General features: G+C 37.3%; 1 protein-coding gene and 1 non-coding gene across 19 annotated transcripts in view; both read left to right on the top strand.

Annotated features, from left to right (window-relative positions):
* Dtnb (dystrobrevin beta) overlaps positions 1-18,036 on the top strand; it is a 234,482-nt gene that overhangs the window by 36,381 nt on the left and 180,065 nt on the right. For all 18 annotated transcript variants that reach the window (XM_058578414.1, XM_058578416.1, XM_058578412.1 and 15 more), the window contains 2 exons: positions 3,944-4,024; positions 12,792-13,005. In XM_058578414.1, coding sequence (XP_058434397.1) covers positions 3,944-4,024; positions 12,792-13,005 — 295 coding nt within the window. The remainder of the gene's footprint in view (positions 1-3,943; positions 4,025-12,791; positions 13,006-18,036) is intronic.
* Trnaa-ugc (transfer RNA alanine (anticodon UGC)) lies at positions 2,518-2,590 on the top strand. Its single transcript has one exon. It is a non-coding gene; the product is annotated as a tRNA-Ala (tRNA).

The raw sequence follows: 18,036 nt of genomic DNA, 5'->3' as shown, positions 1-18,036 counted from the left end.
TTCTCCTAGTTATTTTCATTTGTTTTGTCAATATTTCTCATTAAAATCTTTCATAAAAATAGAGATTAAAATTAACATAGTGATCTAATGACAACTTATTTATTAAATGAACTTTTACATTTGTCAACATTGTTTCTTTAAACCATTGGTTTGCTTTTGATTAGTTAATATTTAGTGGTCCCTATTTAAAATATTTAGGTTGAGATGGTAATATATTTAGAAGCTAAATGAGTAAAAGAAAATAGAAATAAATTTAACAAAAGAGGTATAAAATCTGTGTGCTAAAAACTGCAATACATTGTTGAAAGAAGTTAAGAAAGACCTAAATAAATGGAAAGATGCTCTGTGTTAATCAACTGGAAAATTTAATACTGTTAATATGGCAATATTTCCTAAATTGATTCATAGATTCAATTTCAGGATCAAAAAAATCCTTGCTGGCTTTTTTGCAAAATAGGGAGGCTGATTATAAAATTCATATGAGAACTTGAAAGACCTAGAAGAATCTTGGAAGAGGAGAAAAAAGTTGGAGAACTCACATGTTCTGCCTTTAGAACTTACTGCAAAGTTATATTAATCTAGGTCATGTGCTCCTCCATAAGAATACACACATAGTCAGCTTTCCATCGTTGTAACAGAATACCTGGAACAATCAATTTTAAAAAGAGCAACTGTGGAGGAAAAAAAGGAGCAAATGTAGCAGCAAAATCTTGTCTTATAAATAAATAAATAAATAAAAAGGGCTGGGGATGTGGCTCAGTGCCCCAGCACATAGTTTTGAAGGTTTCTGTCCATGATCTCTTTTCCTCATTATTTTTGGGTCTTTGGTGAAATGGTGTATCATAGTAGAAGCAGACAGCAGAGGAAGCCATTCATATGGCCAGAAATGAAAGACAGAAGAGACCAAGGTCCCTTGGTCCCTTTGAGGACATATCCCCATGAGTTGAAGACTTCCCATCTTCCCATCTCTTTTTTTTTTTTTTTTGGTGCTGGGGATTGAACCCAGGGCTTTGTGCATGCAAGGCAACCACTCTGCCAACTGAACTATGTCCTGGCCTGTAGGGTTCACCTCTTAATGACTATACCACAGTGACATCTCTCTGGGGAATAAGACTTTGACCTTTAACACATGGGCCTTTGGGAGACGTTTAAGAGGGTAGAATTGAAAGTCTGGAATTAAACTCATATATTTATGGTCAGTCGATTATTTTTTTTTTTTTCTTTTTTGGTGCTGGGGATAAACCCAGGGGCGTTTTACCATTGAGCTACATCCCTAGTCCTTCATATTTTATTTTTTGAGACAGGATCTCACTGAGTTACTTAGGACCTCCCTAAGTTACTGAGGCTGGCCTTGAAGTTGTGATCCTTCTGCTTCAGCCTACTGAGTTGCAGGAATTACAAGCTTATGTCATCAGAGTCAATGGTAGTTAATTGCTTTTTCTTTTTTTTAGATGTTGATGGACTTTTATTTTATTCATTTATTTATATGTGGTGCTGAGAATCAAACTCAGTGCCTCACACATGCTGGGCTAGCACTGTGCCACTGAGCCACCACCCCAGCCCCTGGTTAATTGATTTTTGGCAAGGATTTCAAGATTATTCAATGAGGAAAGAATAGTCTTTTGAACAAATGGTGCTGGAGAAACTTGGTAACTACATGTGAAACAATGCATTTGGGTCCTTACCTCACACTATATATCGGATTAACTAAAAATCATAGACCTAAGTACAAGAGAAAAAACTCTAAAAAAAAAAACACAGGTGTAAATCTTCTTGGATATGACATCAGAAGCACAGATGATGAAAGAATAAATAGATAAATTGGACTTAAATGATAAATGTTTGTACTTCAAGAGAGTGAAAGGATCACCTACAGAACGGGAGAGAATATTTGCAAATCATATGTCTTGTGACTTCTCCCTAGTTGGTTGTAAGATAACCCAATTAAATAATAGGCAAAGTGACGGCTAACAGAAGAGATCTCTTTTGGATGATGAAAATTTTGTAAACCAATTACAATGATAATTGCACAATTTTATGTATGTAATAATAACCATTGAATGGTATACTTTATGAATAATTTGTATGGTATATGAATTTTTTTCTCCTTTTTTTTTGGTACCAGGGATTAAACCTGGGCCATATCCCCATACCTTTTTATTTATTATTTTGAGACAGGGTCTCACTACGTTGTTTAGGGCATTGCTAAATTGCTAAGGCTAGCCTCAAACTTGCAATCCTTCTGCCTCAGCCTCCCAAGTTGCTGGGATTATAGGCATGCACCATTGCACCTGGCCTAAATCATATTTAAATAAAGTATTTTTTTGGGGGGGTGAGTGGGTACTGGGGATTGAATCCAGGGGCACTTGACCACTGAGCCAGATCCTCAGTTTAGCACCTTGCTTTTGCTGAGGCTGGCTTTGAACTCATGATCCTCCTTCCTCGGCCTCCCAAGTGCTGGGATTACAGACATGCATCACTGTGCCCCGCTTAAATAAAGCTTTTGTATCTCACGCTGGGGATATAGCTCAATTGGTAGAGTGTTTGCCTTGCATGCACAAGGCCCTGGGTTCAATCCCCAGCACCACCAAACAAGAAGTTTTTGTATCTCAAAAAAAAAATGGGACTACATAATAATGGTATAGAAGTATAGAAATTTTTGTGAGAACCAGGTGTAGAAGAAATAATTTTAATCATGGCATCAAGGTAAAGGTTGATTGAAGTGAGACTAAAAGAAATATTTTACTTTTGGTCAATTACTTTCCCCCAGAACCTGGAGAATCCTGTTTCTCCTTATATACTGTGGAGTGGAAATGAGCGATGCCTGTGAATACTGTAGAAGATAATTTATCCCAGTTCAGTTTCTCCTTAGTGAGTCAAGAATTTTAAAGGCAGCATAGATGAAATAAGGAACTCACATTGGAGGCCAAACCTATCTGAAATGACCTTAAAATCAAAGGAGACTTTATTTACAGCAAATTATACAGTGAGAATAAAGTTTAATTTGTAGACATGTAATTTTAGGTGTCATTCTAGTTACTCTGACTGTGTTACCCTAAATGATCATTTATTTTGTTTCTAGTTTTGTGGGTATAGACATCCAGTTCTGACTTTGTTCTGAATGTTCCAGGTCTTGGTCAGGGCTGAGTCATTTTTAAGGCTCACTCACTCACTCACAGGTTTGGCAGTTGAGAGTGTCTTGGTGCATGGTCTCCATTCCTCTATGTCTGAACCGTGCTCTGTGGCCCCTGTCTACTGGCCATTCGGTCTCTGTTTCCACACAACATGACAGCTGGGTTCCCAGGGCAGGCATCCTGCTGGAGCAGGGGCAAGCTGAGCTGTGTCTTATCACCTACCTCCAGAAAGTCCCACTGTCACTTCTGTTGAATTCTGATCATTAAGGCAGTTACAGTCTCCTGTTCAAGTGCAGGGGAGGGATGTTGTACTAGAAGTACATAAAGCACAGCTCTGGGAATACCCCTGTGGCCATTTTTAGGAAAGTACAGGTTCCCACAGTCCTGGAAGGGAGGCTTACTGGTCAGCTGGTCCAGTCCCCTTGATTTGCTGATGAGGACACCAAGGCTGAGAAGAAATATGCAGTGTGGCTGCGTCACATTCGATTTTTGGGGGCTGGAATTTAGCCTGCTCTTCCACCTGCAACCCCACCTGCTCCCCTCTCCTGATCGCATAGGTCCCTCAAGTTGTGAGCCAGCCTTCCTCAGCTTACTTAGCCCAACCTAAGGGTGATGTTGGCAAGGCTGCTGGCAGAGGCCTGCCTATAGTGGGAAGGGGAGGAAGTGTCTCCCACTCTCCCTGCACATTGGCTTTCTCAGAAGGCCTGGCCGACCGCTGAGTGCTGTGGCCACGCGGTGGAGCCCCACTTCCTAGCGTTAGAAATTCAGTGGTAAATCCAGTTGAACATTTTTTTTTGCCCTTTTTTCAGGTGCACAGAATTTTGATGTCATACGATTATCAACTTACAGAACAGCTTGCAAATTACGCTTTGTACAGAAACGATGCAACCGTAAGTCATTCTTCTCATTTCTCTGATGGGCAGATGGGGCTATCAATGTTGTAAAATATTTTAATATCTTTTGGACACATTGTGATGTTAATTGAATTCTTTTTGTTGCAAGTATTTATCAGAATATAAGCTTTATAATGGCAAGAACTTGTCATTTTACTCCTGTGTCCCCAGAATGTTGAACAGAATGTTTTGAGGTTGGCATGATGGTGAATGTTCTTTAAGCATGAGAATTGAATTCTCCTTGTTGCTAATGTTAAAGAAATGTGTTAAACAAACTTTAATACGATTTATCAGCTTCTGAGGAAAAAGAAAAACATCGATGTTTTGGTAAATATGTAGTAAGAATTTTCTTGATTAAGGTTAATATAAAAAATTAACCTTTTGATAAGTAATTGCTTTCATGTGCACTATAAAGTGTAGGTGGATATATGTGTGTATATATGTATATAGTCTCTTAATTTCCATGAAGATGAACTGTTGTATGAATTATTATATTTTTCTTATGTATATGGTGATGGGAGAGAGGGACTATTAATGAAAAATAATAATATATAATGAAAAGAACATTAACCTAGACTTTATTTATTTTTTATTAGGTATTTTTTTAGTTGTAGATGGACACAATACCTTTATTTTATTTATTTTTATATGGTGCTGAGGATCGAACCTAGTGCCTCACACGTGCTAGGCAAGTGCTGCACCCCTGAGCTACAACCCCAGCTCTTTTTTTTTTTTTAACCATACGATTTATTTTTATTTTTTTTTAGTCATACATGACAGCAGAATGTATTTTGACATATAATACATATATGGAATGTACATAATGTCTGTTCTATTCTGCTGCCTTTCCTATCCCCCCTACTCCTCCCCTCCTCTCCCGTCCTTTCTCTCTATCCAATCTAATGTGACACACTTTTTTTTTCTTTTTCTCATCACAACATCATATATGTATTCTGTATAACATTGAGGTTCTCTTTCCATCTTCCGTGCAACTCCCCTTCTCCCTCTTTTTCCCTCCCACCTCTCTTCCCTATTTAGTGGTAGTCTTCTTCTCATGCTCTTCCTCCCTATCCCATTTTGAGTCACCCCCTTATATCAGAGAAGACATTCGGCATTTGTTTTTTAGGGATTGGCTAACTTCACTTAGCATAATCTGCTCTAATGCCATCCATTTGCTTGTAAATGCCGTGATCTTGTTATTTTTTAATGCTGAGTAATATTCCATTGTGTATAAATGCCACATTTTTTTTAATCCATTCATCTATTGAAGGGCATCTAGGTTAGTTCCACATTCTAGCTATTGTGAATTGTGCTGCTATAAACATTGATGTGGCTGTGTCCCTGTAGTATGCTCTTTTTAGGTCTTTTGGGTATAGTCCGAGAAGGGGAATAGCTGAGTCAAATGGTGGTTCCATTCCCAGCTTTCCAAGGAATCTCCATACTTCTTTCCAAATTGGCTGCACCAGTTTGCAAATTTGCAGTCCCACCAGCAATGTATGAGTGTACCTCCTCTCCCCCCCCCCATCCTCTCCAGCACTTATTGTTGTTTGACTTCATAATGGCTGCCATTCTTATTGGAGTGAGATGGTATCTTTGAGTAGTTTTAATTTGCATTTTTCTGATTGCTAGAGATGGTGAGCATTTTTTCATGTATTTGTTGATTGATTGTATATCCTCTTCTGAGAAGTTTCTGTCAACTCCTTGGCCCATTTGTTGATTGGGTTATTTGCTTTTTTGTTGTTTAATTTTTTATATTTATTATAATTCTTTGTATACTCTAGAGATTAGAGCTCTATCTGATGTTTGAGGGGTAAAAATTTGTTCCCAGGATGTAGGCTCCCTATTCACCTCACATATTATTTCTCTTGCTGAGAAAAAACTTTTTAGTTTGAATTCGTCCCATTTGTTGATTCTTGGTTTTAACTCTTGTGCTATAGGTGTCTTATTAAGAAATTTGGGGCCTGCCCCCACGTGATGAAGATTAGGGCCAACTTTATCTTCTATTAGACGCAGAGTCTCTTGTCTGATTCCTAGCTCCTTGATCCATTTTGAGTTGACTTTTGTGCATGGTGAGAGAAAGGGATTCAATTTCATTTTGTTGCATATGGATTTCCAGTTCTCCCAGCACCATTTGTTGAAGATGCTAGCCTTTCTCCATTGCATATTTTTAGCACCTTTGTCTAATATAAGGTAGTTGTAATTTTGTGGATTTGTCTCTGTGTCCTCTATTCTGTACCATTGGTCTACCAGCCTGTTTTGGTGCCAGTACCATGCTATTTTTGTTACTATTGCTCTATAGTATAGTTTAAAATCTGGAATCGCGATACCACCAATTTCAGTCTTCCTGCTTAGAATTACTTTAGCTATTCTGGGTCTCTTATTTTTCCAGATGAATTTCATGATTGCTTTTTCTATTTCTGCAAGGAATGTTATTGGGATTTTGATGGGAATTGCATTGAATCTGTAAAGTGCTTTTGGTAATATGGCCATCTTAATAATATTAATTCTACCAATCCATGAGCAAGGTAAATCCTTCCATCTTCTAAGGTCTTCTTCTATTTCTTTCTTCAGGGTTCTGTAGTTTTTTTTTTTTTTTTAAAGAGGGAGAGAGGGAGAGAATTTTAATTTTTATTTTTTGGTATTTGGCGGACACAACATCTTTGTTTGTATGTGGTGCTGAGGATCGAACCCAGGCCGCATGCATGCCAGGCGAGCACGCTACCACTTGAGCCACATCCTCAGCCCCTGTAGTTTTCATTGTATAGATCTTTCACCTCTTTTGTTAGGTTGATTCCCAGGTATTTTATTTTTTTTGAGGATATTGTGAATGGAGTGGTTGTCCTCATTTCCATTTCAGAGAATTTGTCACTGATATACAGGAATGCCTTTGGTTTATTGGTATTGATTTTATATCCTGCCACTTTGCTGAATTCATTTACTAGTTCTAGAAGTTTCTTGTTGAACTTTTTGGGTCTGCTAGGTATAGGATCATGTCATCGGCAAATAGTGCTAATTTAAGTTCTTCTTTTCCTATATTTATGCCTTTAATTTCTTTCGTCTGTCTAATTGCTCTGGCTAGTGTTTCAAGAACTATGTTGAATAGAAGTGGTGAGAGAGGGCATCCCTGTCTTGTTCCAGATTTTAAAGGGAATGCCTTCAATTTTTCTCCATTTAGAATGATGCTGGCCTGAGGCTTAGCGTATATAGCTTTTACCATATTGAGGTAATTTCCTGTTATCCCTAATTTTTCTAGTGTTTTGAACATAAAGGGATGCTGTATTTTGTCAAATGCTTTTTCAGCATCTATCGAGATGATCATATGGTTCCTATCTTTAAGTCTATTGATGTGGTGAATTACATTTATTGATTTCCGTATATTGAACCAGCCTTGCATCCCAGGGATGAATCCCACTTGGTCATGGTGCACGATCTTTTTGATATGTTTTTGTATCCAATTTGCCTGAATTTTATTGAGGATTTTTTTTGCATCTATATTCATTAGGAATATTGGTCTGAAGTTTTATTTCTTTGAAGTGTCTTTATCTGGTTTTGGAATTGGGGTGATGTTGGCCTCATAGAATGAATTTGGAAGTACTCCCTCTTTTTGTATCTCCTGAAATAGATTGAAGAGTATTGGTATTAGTTCTTCTTTAAAGTTCTTGTAAAACTCTGCTGTACATCTGTCTGGTCCTGGGCTTTTCTTGGTTGGTAGTCTTTTGATGGCTTCTTCTATTTCCTCACTTGATATTGGTCTGTTTAGGTTGTTTATATCATCCTGACTCAATCTGGGTAGCTCATATGCCTTAAGGAATTTATTGATGCCTTCACAACCCCAGCTCTTTAACCTAGGTTTTAGACCTAATTTGCCATTTATTGAAACAAACAACTTGGGCAAGTTATGTTACATCTGATAACGTCTACCAGACTTTCATCCTTACAAAGCCTAGCTTAAAATTCTTTCCAAGAAGTTTATTATGCTATACTACATCAAAGTTGTGTTTCTCTCTTCATTGATTTCCCAAAGCATGGTTTTTCAAATCATGTGTTGTGACCCATGCATTGATGCTTCATGAAATCTTGTTTTATAGTCACAACTTAAAACATGTTATACAAAAGAAAGAGAAAAGTATCAGAATGTAGTTTTTATGGTAAAAAAAAGTGTTTGTGAATGTGTGTGTGTGTGTGTGTGTATTGGTTTAAATATATTTCTGTGGGTTGTAGTCAAAGTATTTGAAAACCACTGACTTGGAGCAATTCTTGTTTTCTGTCATTCCTCCCGTAGTTATTTTTGGGAAATAGTATCCTGTGTGTGCAGCTTTGAGAACCTGAACTCGGGTAGTGGAGTTGGAAATGCAGAATAGAAGATACGTTGTTCTACTTTTTACTTATGGTCCTACACTCTCCCTTAACTTTGTGTGGGTGTACAGTACAAGTAGGGTTAGCCTTATGTTTGTCCATATCCACGTTCCATTGCCCCTCCCTGTTTTTTGAAAGCTATCCTTTTTTTTTTTCATTGCCAAATAATCCTCTCATACACCTTAGGAGAAATATGCAAGAATGTTCATAGTGGTGTCTGTATGTAAGAAGATCTATTGAGACCTCTTGTGTTTGTGGGTTTGTGTGTCCTTGTACTAATACCGTACAGTAACCATCATGATAGCTTTTAATAAGCTTTCTTTGTAAAGCAAGTCTTCCTACTTCATTCTATTTTTCTTTAAGATTCTCTGGGACATTTGTAGCCTTTTTACACTCTTTTACACTTTTCATACAGATTTTTGAATTTTTGAATTTGACAGTTTCTACTACAACTCAAGGAAAACAAAGAACTGCTGAGATTTTTTCTTTTTTCTTTTAGGTATAATTTACATATAATTCACTTCTTTAATATATAGTCTTCTTGGGATTTTAATTGTGACTGAATGAATAAATAGATCAAGTTGGGTAGAATTGACATATTTTCAATATTGACATTTTCTCTGTGAACATGGTAAATCCATCCTTTATTTATTTAGGTCTTTAATTTCTGCCAATTATATTTATAGATTTCTTTGTAGTAATGTAGCGCATTCATTGAATTTGTCAATAGTCTTTCTGACTTATGTACTACTATAAATAGCACTTTAAAATTTCATTGTATGTTAGTGATATATGGAAGTACAGTGACGTTTATATATTGACCCTCCATCAGTTGTTTTAGATCCATATATTAATTTTAATAACTTATTTCTTGGATATTTATGATTTTATGCATGCATAGTTTTGTCATATCTAGTAGATGGCCATTGTATTTATTTGTCTTTCTTACTGCTTCCTACTTTATCCTGCATATTTCTATTGGTTAGGCCTCAAGTTTAGTGAAATGGTGATGGTGTACATCCACATCTTATTATCAGCATTAGAACACAGGCTTTCAACATTTCCTATTAAGTAGTTCATTTACTGCAGGTTCCTTGTAGATAGCCTTAATTAGGTTAAGAATATTCCGTAGTAGGGTGTTTCTTAATTTTTATTATTTATTTATCAAAACATATTTATTTATTTATTTTAAGTTATTGGCAGACACAACATCTTTGTTGGTATGTGGTGCTGAGGATCGAACCCGGGCCGCACGCATGACAGACGAGCGTGCTACCGCTTGAGCCACATCCCTAGCCCGTTTCTTAATTTTTAAAAGTTAATTTTAAAAAATTATCTTTTAAATATTTTCTACTACTAAGGAACACAGGCTTGTGCATACTGGACAAGCACTTCACCACTGAGCCACATGCTCAGCCCTTTTAACGATTTTTGAGATAGAATCTTGCTTAGTCACTTAGAATCCTCCTGCCCCAGCCTCCTGAGTAGCTGGGGTTATAGTTGTGTGCTGCGTATTATCCTAATCACTGAGGGCATTGATCCATATGTTGTCCTTATGCCTACTTTGTTAGTCATGGAGTTTAACCACTGTGTCCAGAGTTGGTTTTCTATGATTGTACTAGAAATAAGAGAGGTGTATTAGTATCTGCTGTTAAGATTGTGAATATGAGTTTGGTGTCTCTTTAGCATGTGTTCATTTTTGCTCTGTATAATTTGAGACCATTCTGTTAGGAGTAAACAAATAAAAAGTTCTTACATGCTTCTGTTGAATTTAAACTTTTATCATTATGCGATAACTCTATCTCTGGGAATGTTTTGTTCCACCATTTTTTAAAATTGAGGTATATATAATTCTCATACTGAAATTCACTCTTGTGTGCAGTTCAGTGGGTTTTAGTGCATTCAGAGAGTTAGTTGTGCAGTCCTCCTCAGTGTCTAATTCCAGGACGACTTCGTCTCCCTGTTGTATTTGTAGTTATCTTGGTTCCCTCATCCTCCTATTCCTTGGCTACAAATAATTTACTTCTTCTATGGATTTTCCATTTCTGTACTATAAATATAAGTAAAATCATGTGATATGTGTTCTTTACTGTCTAAAATCTTAGCATGAAGGTTTCAAGTTTCATCTGCGTGTATCAGTACTTCATTCTTTTTATGGCCAAATAATATTCTGTACATATAGTAGATTTTGTTTATCAGTTGGTAGGCATTTGGGTTGTTTATGTGTTTAAAAAAATTTTTTTGTAGTTGTAGATGGACAGCATGCCTCTATTAATTAATTAATTAATTAATTAATGTTTGTATGTGGTGCTGAGAATGGAACCCAGTGCCTCACACATGCCAGGCAAGTGCTCTACCACTGAACTACAGTCCCAGCTCAGGTTATTTCTCCTTTTTGACTTGTGAATAATGCAGCTAAATAATGCAGGAATGTACAAAAGTTCCAGTTTCTCCAAATCCTTACCAACAGTTGATGTTTTCTATTAAAAATTTATCGTTATCCTAGTGGTGTGAAGTGGTATATCGTTGAGCTTTTGTTTTGTATTTCCCTAAGACTAATGATGTATAGCATCTGTTCATGTGCTGTTGGCCATCTGAATATCTTTGGATAAGTGTCTTTGCTGTTTCCCATATTTAAATTGTTTGTCTTTTTTGGTTGAGTTCTAAGAGTATTTATGTATTCTGGACATAGATCTTTCTTAATTATGACTTGCAAATATTTTCTTCCATCCCTTGCCTTCTCACTTTATTGCTGTTATCTTTTGAAACACAAATTTAAATTTGAATAATACCCAGTGTATCTGTTTTCTTGGTTGCTCATTCTTCAGATGTGTTGCTCCTGATCTTGAGGGGAGAGCGTCTGTCTTTCCCAGTTAAGGAGAGCATTAGCTGTGGTTTTTTTTTTTTTTTTTTGTAGATGTCCTTTATCAAGCTGAGGGATTTTCCTTTTGTTCCTAACTTGTGTGTGTTAGGAAAGGGTGATGGATTTTGCCAAATGCTTTTTCTGTGTCCATCTAGGTGATCATGTGGTTTTCCAACCCCTCTTTTTTCTGTTGTAGTTACATCAACTTTCTTTTGGGTAGAAGTTTCAGTCTCCTGAGTGAAGTCGAGTTTCATTCTAACTATCAAGGAAATGTCTCTTTTCTGTCTAGTTGAGTATTGTGTACTTTCTTCCTGAGTCACCAGTGCACTGAAGATGGTGTTTCTGTGTCCCCCGCCCCCCTTGGATTTTTAGTTATTTTCAAGGGGAGAGTAGATCCAGGTACAAGGCTGCTTTGTTATTGGAAATGAAATTTAAAATAAATCAGCTTCTTAAGTCATGGAGAAAAGAGACAAAAGATAAATTTATTTTCTGCTTACCATTGTTCAGAGCTGTGAGTGGTCCATGAGGCATTTAGTGTTTTACTATTGTATTTTCTCTCTTCTTAGGGTTATAGAGAGTAAAGTTTTAGTTGTAAAATATTGCCAGAGTTTCTAGGCTAAAGTAATAAAATAAGGTGACTTGAGATAATGTAGCAAGTTACTAAAAAGAGCGAAAGTTCTTATGAATATATATATATAATTTGTTTTCCTTAAGTCATAGGTGGACGCCTTTATTTTATTTGTTTTCTATTTTTATGTGGTGCTAGGGATCAAACCCAGTGCCTCACACATACCAGGCAAGTGCTCTACCACTGAGCCCCAGCCCCAGCCCCATTATGAATATTTCTTGATCACTCCATTAAATTTTTTTTTTTAAATATTTTTTGGTTGTTGATGGACCTTTATTTTTATTTATTTGTATGTGGTGCTGAGAATCACACCCAGTGCATCACACATGCTAGGTAAGCACGTTATTCAAATTCACCAGTTATTCAAATATAAAAGTGCAGATGGTCCATCCTGGTCCACAGTGGCTTCTTTTTTGTACTGGGTATTGAACCCATGGGTGTTTTCCCACTGAGCTACATCCTCAGTCTTTTTTAAGTTTTTAGTTTTGAGACAAAGTTTGCTAAGTTGCTGAAGGTCTCTCTGAATTCTGAGTCTGATCTTGAACTTGAGATTCTCCTACCTTAGCTTCCTAAGTTGCTGGGATAAGTGCCATTGCACCCAGTTTATAGTGGCTTCTTTTCTGAGACTGTCATTCCATAGAATGTGTTTCTCTTTGTTGACTAAAGAGTGTATATTTTTTAAAAAATATTTTTTAGTAGTTGTTGATGAAATTTTTTATTTTTATTTATTTATTTGTAAGTGGTGCTGAGAATTGAACCCAGTGCCTCACACATGCCAGGCAAGTACACTACTGCTGAGCCCCAGCCTGAGATTCTATATTTTAAACTTAAAAAACTAGTTGATAAATGTAAGTGTCCAATTGTGAATGGAGCACATACTTTAAAATTGTTGACAGCTTATTTTCTTCATGTTTTAGTTCATCTGGTTGATATCTGGAACATGATTGAAGCCTTTCGAGACAATGGCCTTAATACACTGGACCATAGCACCGAGATGAGTGTGTCCCGCCTCGAAACCGTCATCTCATCCATCTACTATCAGTTGAATAAGCGCCTTCCTTCTACTCACCAAATCAGTGTGGAACAGTCCATCAGCCTCCTCCTCAACTTTATGATTGCCGCTTATGACAGGTAGTACCTTCCACGCTTGCTTCACTCTAGGAACACCTGTCACTTACTTCATTGCTCTGTTTCCAAACTGCCTAAGGCTAGTCCACTTAGAATCACAGTTAAAAGGGAAGTTAGTCAGTATAAGTCTCTTCTATCCAGTCAACAGTGACTTAACTGTCCTGGAGCACCTCATGTTAAGCTCTTTAGTATCAAGGAGAATCACAATGCTTGACATGTTGTTGAGTTCAATAGCTGTTCCCTCTCCAGTGACATATCTAAGTTGTGAGTGTGATTATGAGGCTTTCTAGTTGACTTTTAAGATATCTTTTCTTTAATCTGTAACATTAAGTGCCTTTGGACTAAAGTATCTTGTTTTGTCTTTATAAATGTTGAGGAACCTATTAAAAAAATTTTTTTTTTCAGTGCAGGACGTTGGTAAACTTACAACAAGAGAAGAAAATTATTTAAATGTATCCCAAATTAAAATGTAAATGATTTGAGACACTTGTATTCATAGAGAATTAAGTTGATGTTATGAAAAAGAAAACCAAACCAATCATGCAGGATGGAAGCAGAGCTAGCAGTTACATTCCAGGAGCTGAGAGCTCATATGTTTGCTTTCTGTTACTCTGTTGGCTGTTTGGTTTGGATAGATTAATTCTATCTGCTTCATTTTTTTTTTCTCTATGGCTTACTTTGAGTTCATACCTTTGTAAAATGTTATTAATTATACTTTAAATAGTGAAAATTCTGTGAGTTAGTGATGAAACTAATTGTATCAAAGTAAAACTTTGTATCAAAGTTAGGTCACAATTAGATAGTTACTAAATGTACAACATGTTTATAAGATGTTACCTGATTATATATTATAGATATTTAATAGAAAATTATTTAAAGGAAATTTATATTATTAAAATCAGAATATCCTAGAGACATGAGTCCCAGAATCCTAATGCCACTTTTTAGTAGATCAGTGAATCCATAAGGTTAATTTTACACTTTCTGAGGATAATTTTGATTCAGAACCCTTAGTGAAAATTGTTATTCTGTGATGAGTAAGCAGCGCTTTATCATGACACTGACCCACTGAGTATGTCAGTTCAAGGGGTCACAACACAAATCAATTTAAGAAGCACTTTTATAAAAAGTCAGAAATAAAAATATCTACTACCTGGGCTGGGATTGTGGCTTAGCGATAGAGTGCTCACCTCGCACGTATGAGGTCCTGGGTTCGATCCTCAGCACCTTATAAAAATAAAATAAAGGTATTGTGTCCAACCATCGCTAAAACATAAATATTAAAAAAGAATCTACTATCTAAAAATGATAAGCAGGGATTAAAAACTTTCATTCAATAGTCACATCAAGTTAAATACTATGGTATCTGAGCTGCTGTAAGAAAATATGTTAAACTGATCAGCCTAGGTGTCCATCATTGGATGAATGAATAAGGAAAATACGGTACACATACAAAATGGAGTTTTATTCAGCCATAAAGAAGAATAAAATTATGTCATGTGCAGGAAAATGGATGGACCTTGAGAACATTATGAAATAAGCCATACTCAGAAAGTCAAGGGTTGTATATTTTTTCTCACGTATGTGGAAGTTAGGTAAAGGAAAGGAAAGGTGGGGGTGGGGTATCTCATGAAAATTGAAGGGAGATCAGTAGAGTAGAGGAAAGGGACCAAGGGGAGGGCCGAGGGGAGAGAAAAGGAAGTACCTGGGAATGATATTGGCCAAATTATAGTGTTACATTGTGTGTATGTATGAGTATGTAATAACAAATTCCACTATTATACACAACTGTAATGCACCAATAAAAAATAGAAAAAAAAGCACCATAAACACAGTTGCTTATAAACAACAGAAATATATTTCTGACAGTTGTGGAGGCTGGAAGTCCAAGAACATGGGAGAGATTGTATGTTGTAATGTCCTGCTTTCTGGCTCTTAGATCACAACTGGCTGTATCTTCATGTGGTGAAAGGGGCAAGGGATCTCTCTGGGACCTCTTTTTTTTTTTTTTTTTTTTGGTGCTGGAGCTCAAACTCAGGGCCTTTGTGCATGGGAGGCAAATACTCTACCAACTAAGCTATGTTCCCAGCCCGGCCTCTTATATGGGTACTAATCCCATTCATGAGGGCTTCGCTCCCAAGACCTAGTCAACCCCCCCCCCCCCCAAATACCCCACCTTCTCATGCTCTCATGTGACAGAGACATTCAGACTATAGCAAATGGCTAAAGAATGGAGGAAAGGAAGAGTAAAAAGATAGAAACATAGGAGCAGAAGGCACAGAGATATCCTGGGATGGATTCAGAGAGAACTGGACATGTGCAGAAAAAGACCAAAAGAATAACTGGACAGTCAACCAGATGAAGACAGATGGGTAGATGAGCACGCTGAAAACACTAGCAAATCCAGAAAGATGAGTGAGTGACGAGTAGCAGAGTGAGTTTGGTGATATTCAAGTCCACATGTTTAACACTTGACCATGGGTATTAGAATCTGTTATCCTGTCTTCACTAACCTTGACATCTGCATATGATAAGAACTTATTTAACTCTCTAGACATTTAAAATGGGCTTTCTGGGGCTGTGGCTGTGGCTCAGTGGTAGAGCACTTGCCTGGCACGTGTAAACCACTGGGTTCGATCCTCAACACCACATAAAAACAAATAAATAAAATAAAGGCATTGTGTCCATCTACAACTAAAAATATTAGGAAAAAAAAAACCAAATTGGCTTTCTTTCTTTTTTGGGGGAGTGGGTATTAGGGATTTAATTGAGGGGCACACAACCACTGAGCCACTTCCCTAGCCCTTTTTATTTTTTATTTTGAGAGAGGGTCTCACTAAGTTGCTTAGGGCGCTGCCAAGTTGCTGAGGCTGGCTTTGAACTTTTGATCCTCCTGCCTCAGCCTTCCAAGCCCCTGGGATTACAGGTGTGTGCCACCATGTCCAGCTAAAATTGACCTTCTTATACTGGAAAAAAGAAAGGATCTGTTTATCAGAATTTTTAGAAAATCAGAGCATTATGTTGTTGAATACTTCAAGTATTAGTCTTTTTATTGAATGGTCAATTTATTTAGGCTGAAGAGTCCCTTTGATGTGCAGATTACCTAGTTATTTCGACTGAGTCAGGTTTTGTATTTCATAATTCCTCAAGGTTAAAATTGAAGGCAAATATTATTTAATCTTAACTTTCCTCACTTTCAAATTTATATTCTTTTTTTTTTTTGCCAAATGGTTTCTGATTATTATAATAGTTTATAAGACCCTAAAACAACAGGAACAAATGGGGTCTGAGACTTCCTTCCAGAAATAGTATTTTCTGAGGATTTAATTTTCTAAATGCTTGAGTTTTAAATACTTTACATTTTAACATCACATACTTTATGTAATGTTACATTTAACACACTTCACATTTTAAAACGTTGAAAAATACAGATTTCCATTACAAACACCTGTGTGTACAACCTTGGCAAAGGCCACAAAAACTAGCAAAAACATGGATAGCCTCATTCTTCCCACCTCTTGGGTCCCGCACCACTGTAGTGCAGGTTATCCTGTGGTCTGGTCCAACCATGGGGCAGAAGTTGACTATCCACATTCCCAGCAGGAGGGAGAGATCTGCCTTCCTGTTCTGCATTGAGGCACTTTCACATTCTAGTGCTTTTTACTTACAGACCCCTTTCTGTTTCAGCTCTTGGTATTAGTTCAGTGTCTTTAGCTGTGAGGAAGAGAAAGCTGCTTACATGGGCTTTTACAGTAACTGGGGCCAGAGGGAGGCCGGGCTTGGATCTTGGTTGCATTAAGCCCTGGCTTCATTTCCTTACTCTGCTTCCAGCTGTGCTTTCCTATTAGGTTCACCCTTAGGCTGACTTCAAGAAATGCTTGCTAACAGCCACCAAATGCATCCCATTTTAGGTATAGGTAGAGGGAGAGAGTCACCTTTTCTCAGCATTAAACAGAAGTAGCTGAACTTCCCTCTGGAACTGTGCCCTTAGGTCAGATATGTGGAGGTGTTGTATCTGCTAGCTCAAACACATCAGGATGTGTGTCTCTGGAGCAGAGAATGGTTTAATCTCACTTTGACCACATGCTACTCTGTGGTGGGAATGGGTAGATTAAATATGAGGGAGACAACTACAGTGGTCACCCTAAGCTTCATGCAGTACATCATAAACTTGTGGAACCCTTTCTCATGAAGTGATCCCACTGTCCATTCAGTTTCTTAAACCTGAAATCTGAGAATCATTTATAAGTCTTCCTTCTCCTCTAGTCCCCACATCCAACCAATTACTCAGTCCTGTCATTTCTGCTTCCTGATATCTCAAGTGTGATGCTTTTCTCCAGTGTGTCTTCACCTTTCCCTGGACTATTGCCCTGGTTGCTCACTGATCATTTTGTAGTACTTTCTTCTCTCCCTCATTTATTTGGTTTTAGGGATAATAAACATCCATGCACCCACTATCTAATCCAGAAATACTACTATTGGCAGTAACTTCCATTTATCTCTATGCTGTCTTGTCCTGTCCCACTGACCTGAACCTAGTTCAGGTTAACACTATCCTGATTTGTGTTACCCTTTCCTTGCTTCTGAAATACAGTTTGTCACATATATAGGGATAAAGTATTGTTTAGTGAGTATTCTGTTTTGTTGCAGTACTGGGGATTGAACCCAGGGACTCACACATCTAGGCAAATGCTCTACTGCTGAGTTACATCCTCAGTGTTTTATTTAGCTTTTCTTCACTGTTACCAAAAGACCTGATAAGAATAATTTTGGAGTAGGAAAAGTTTATTTGGCTCCTGGTTTTAGAAGTCTCAGTCCGTAGATGGTTGACTCCATTGCTCTGGGCCCGAGATGATGCAGAACATCATGGTGGAAGGGTGGTGAGGAGGAACGCAACTCAGTACATTACAATCAGGAAGCAGAGAGAGCTCTGTTCATCAAGGACAAAATATAAACCCCAAAGGCATACCCACAGTGACCTATCTCCTCCAGCCACACCCTACCTGCCTTCAGTTACCACCCAGTTAATCCATG

This window comes from Marmota monax, unplaced genomic scaffold, assembly GCF_021218885.2.
Source record: "Marmota monax isolate L192 unplaced genomic scaffold, Marmota_monax_Labrador192_F-V1.1 WCK01_AAM20220418_F8-fsc00010, whole genome shotgun sequence".
Classification (NCBI taxonomy): domain Eukaryota; kingdom Metazoa; phylum Chordata; class Mammalia; order Rodentia; family Sciuridae; genus Marmota; species Marmota monax.
The sequence above is the reverse complement of the archived record's forward strand: the minus strand, read 5'-3'. Positions and strand labels throughout refer to the sequence as shown.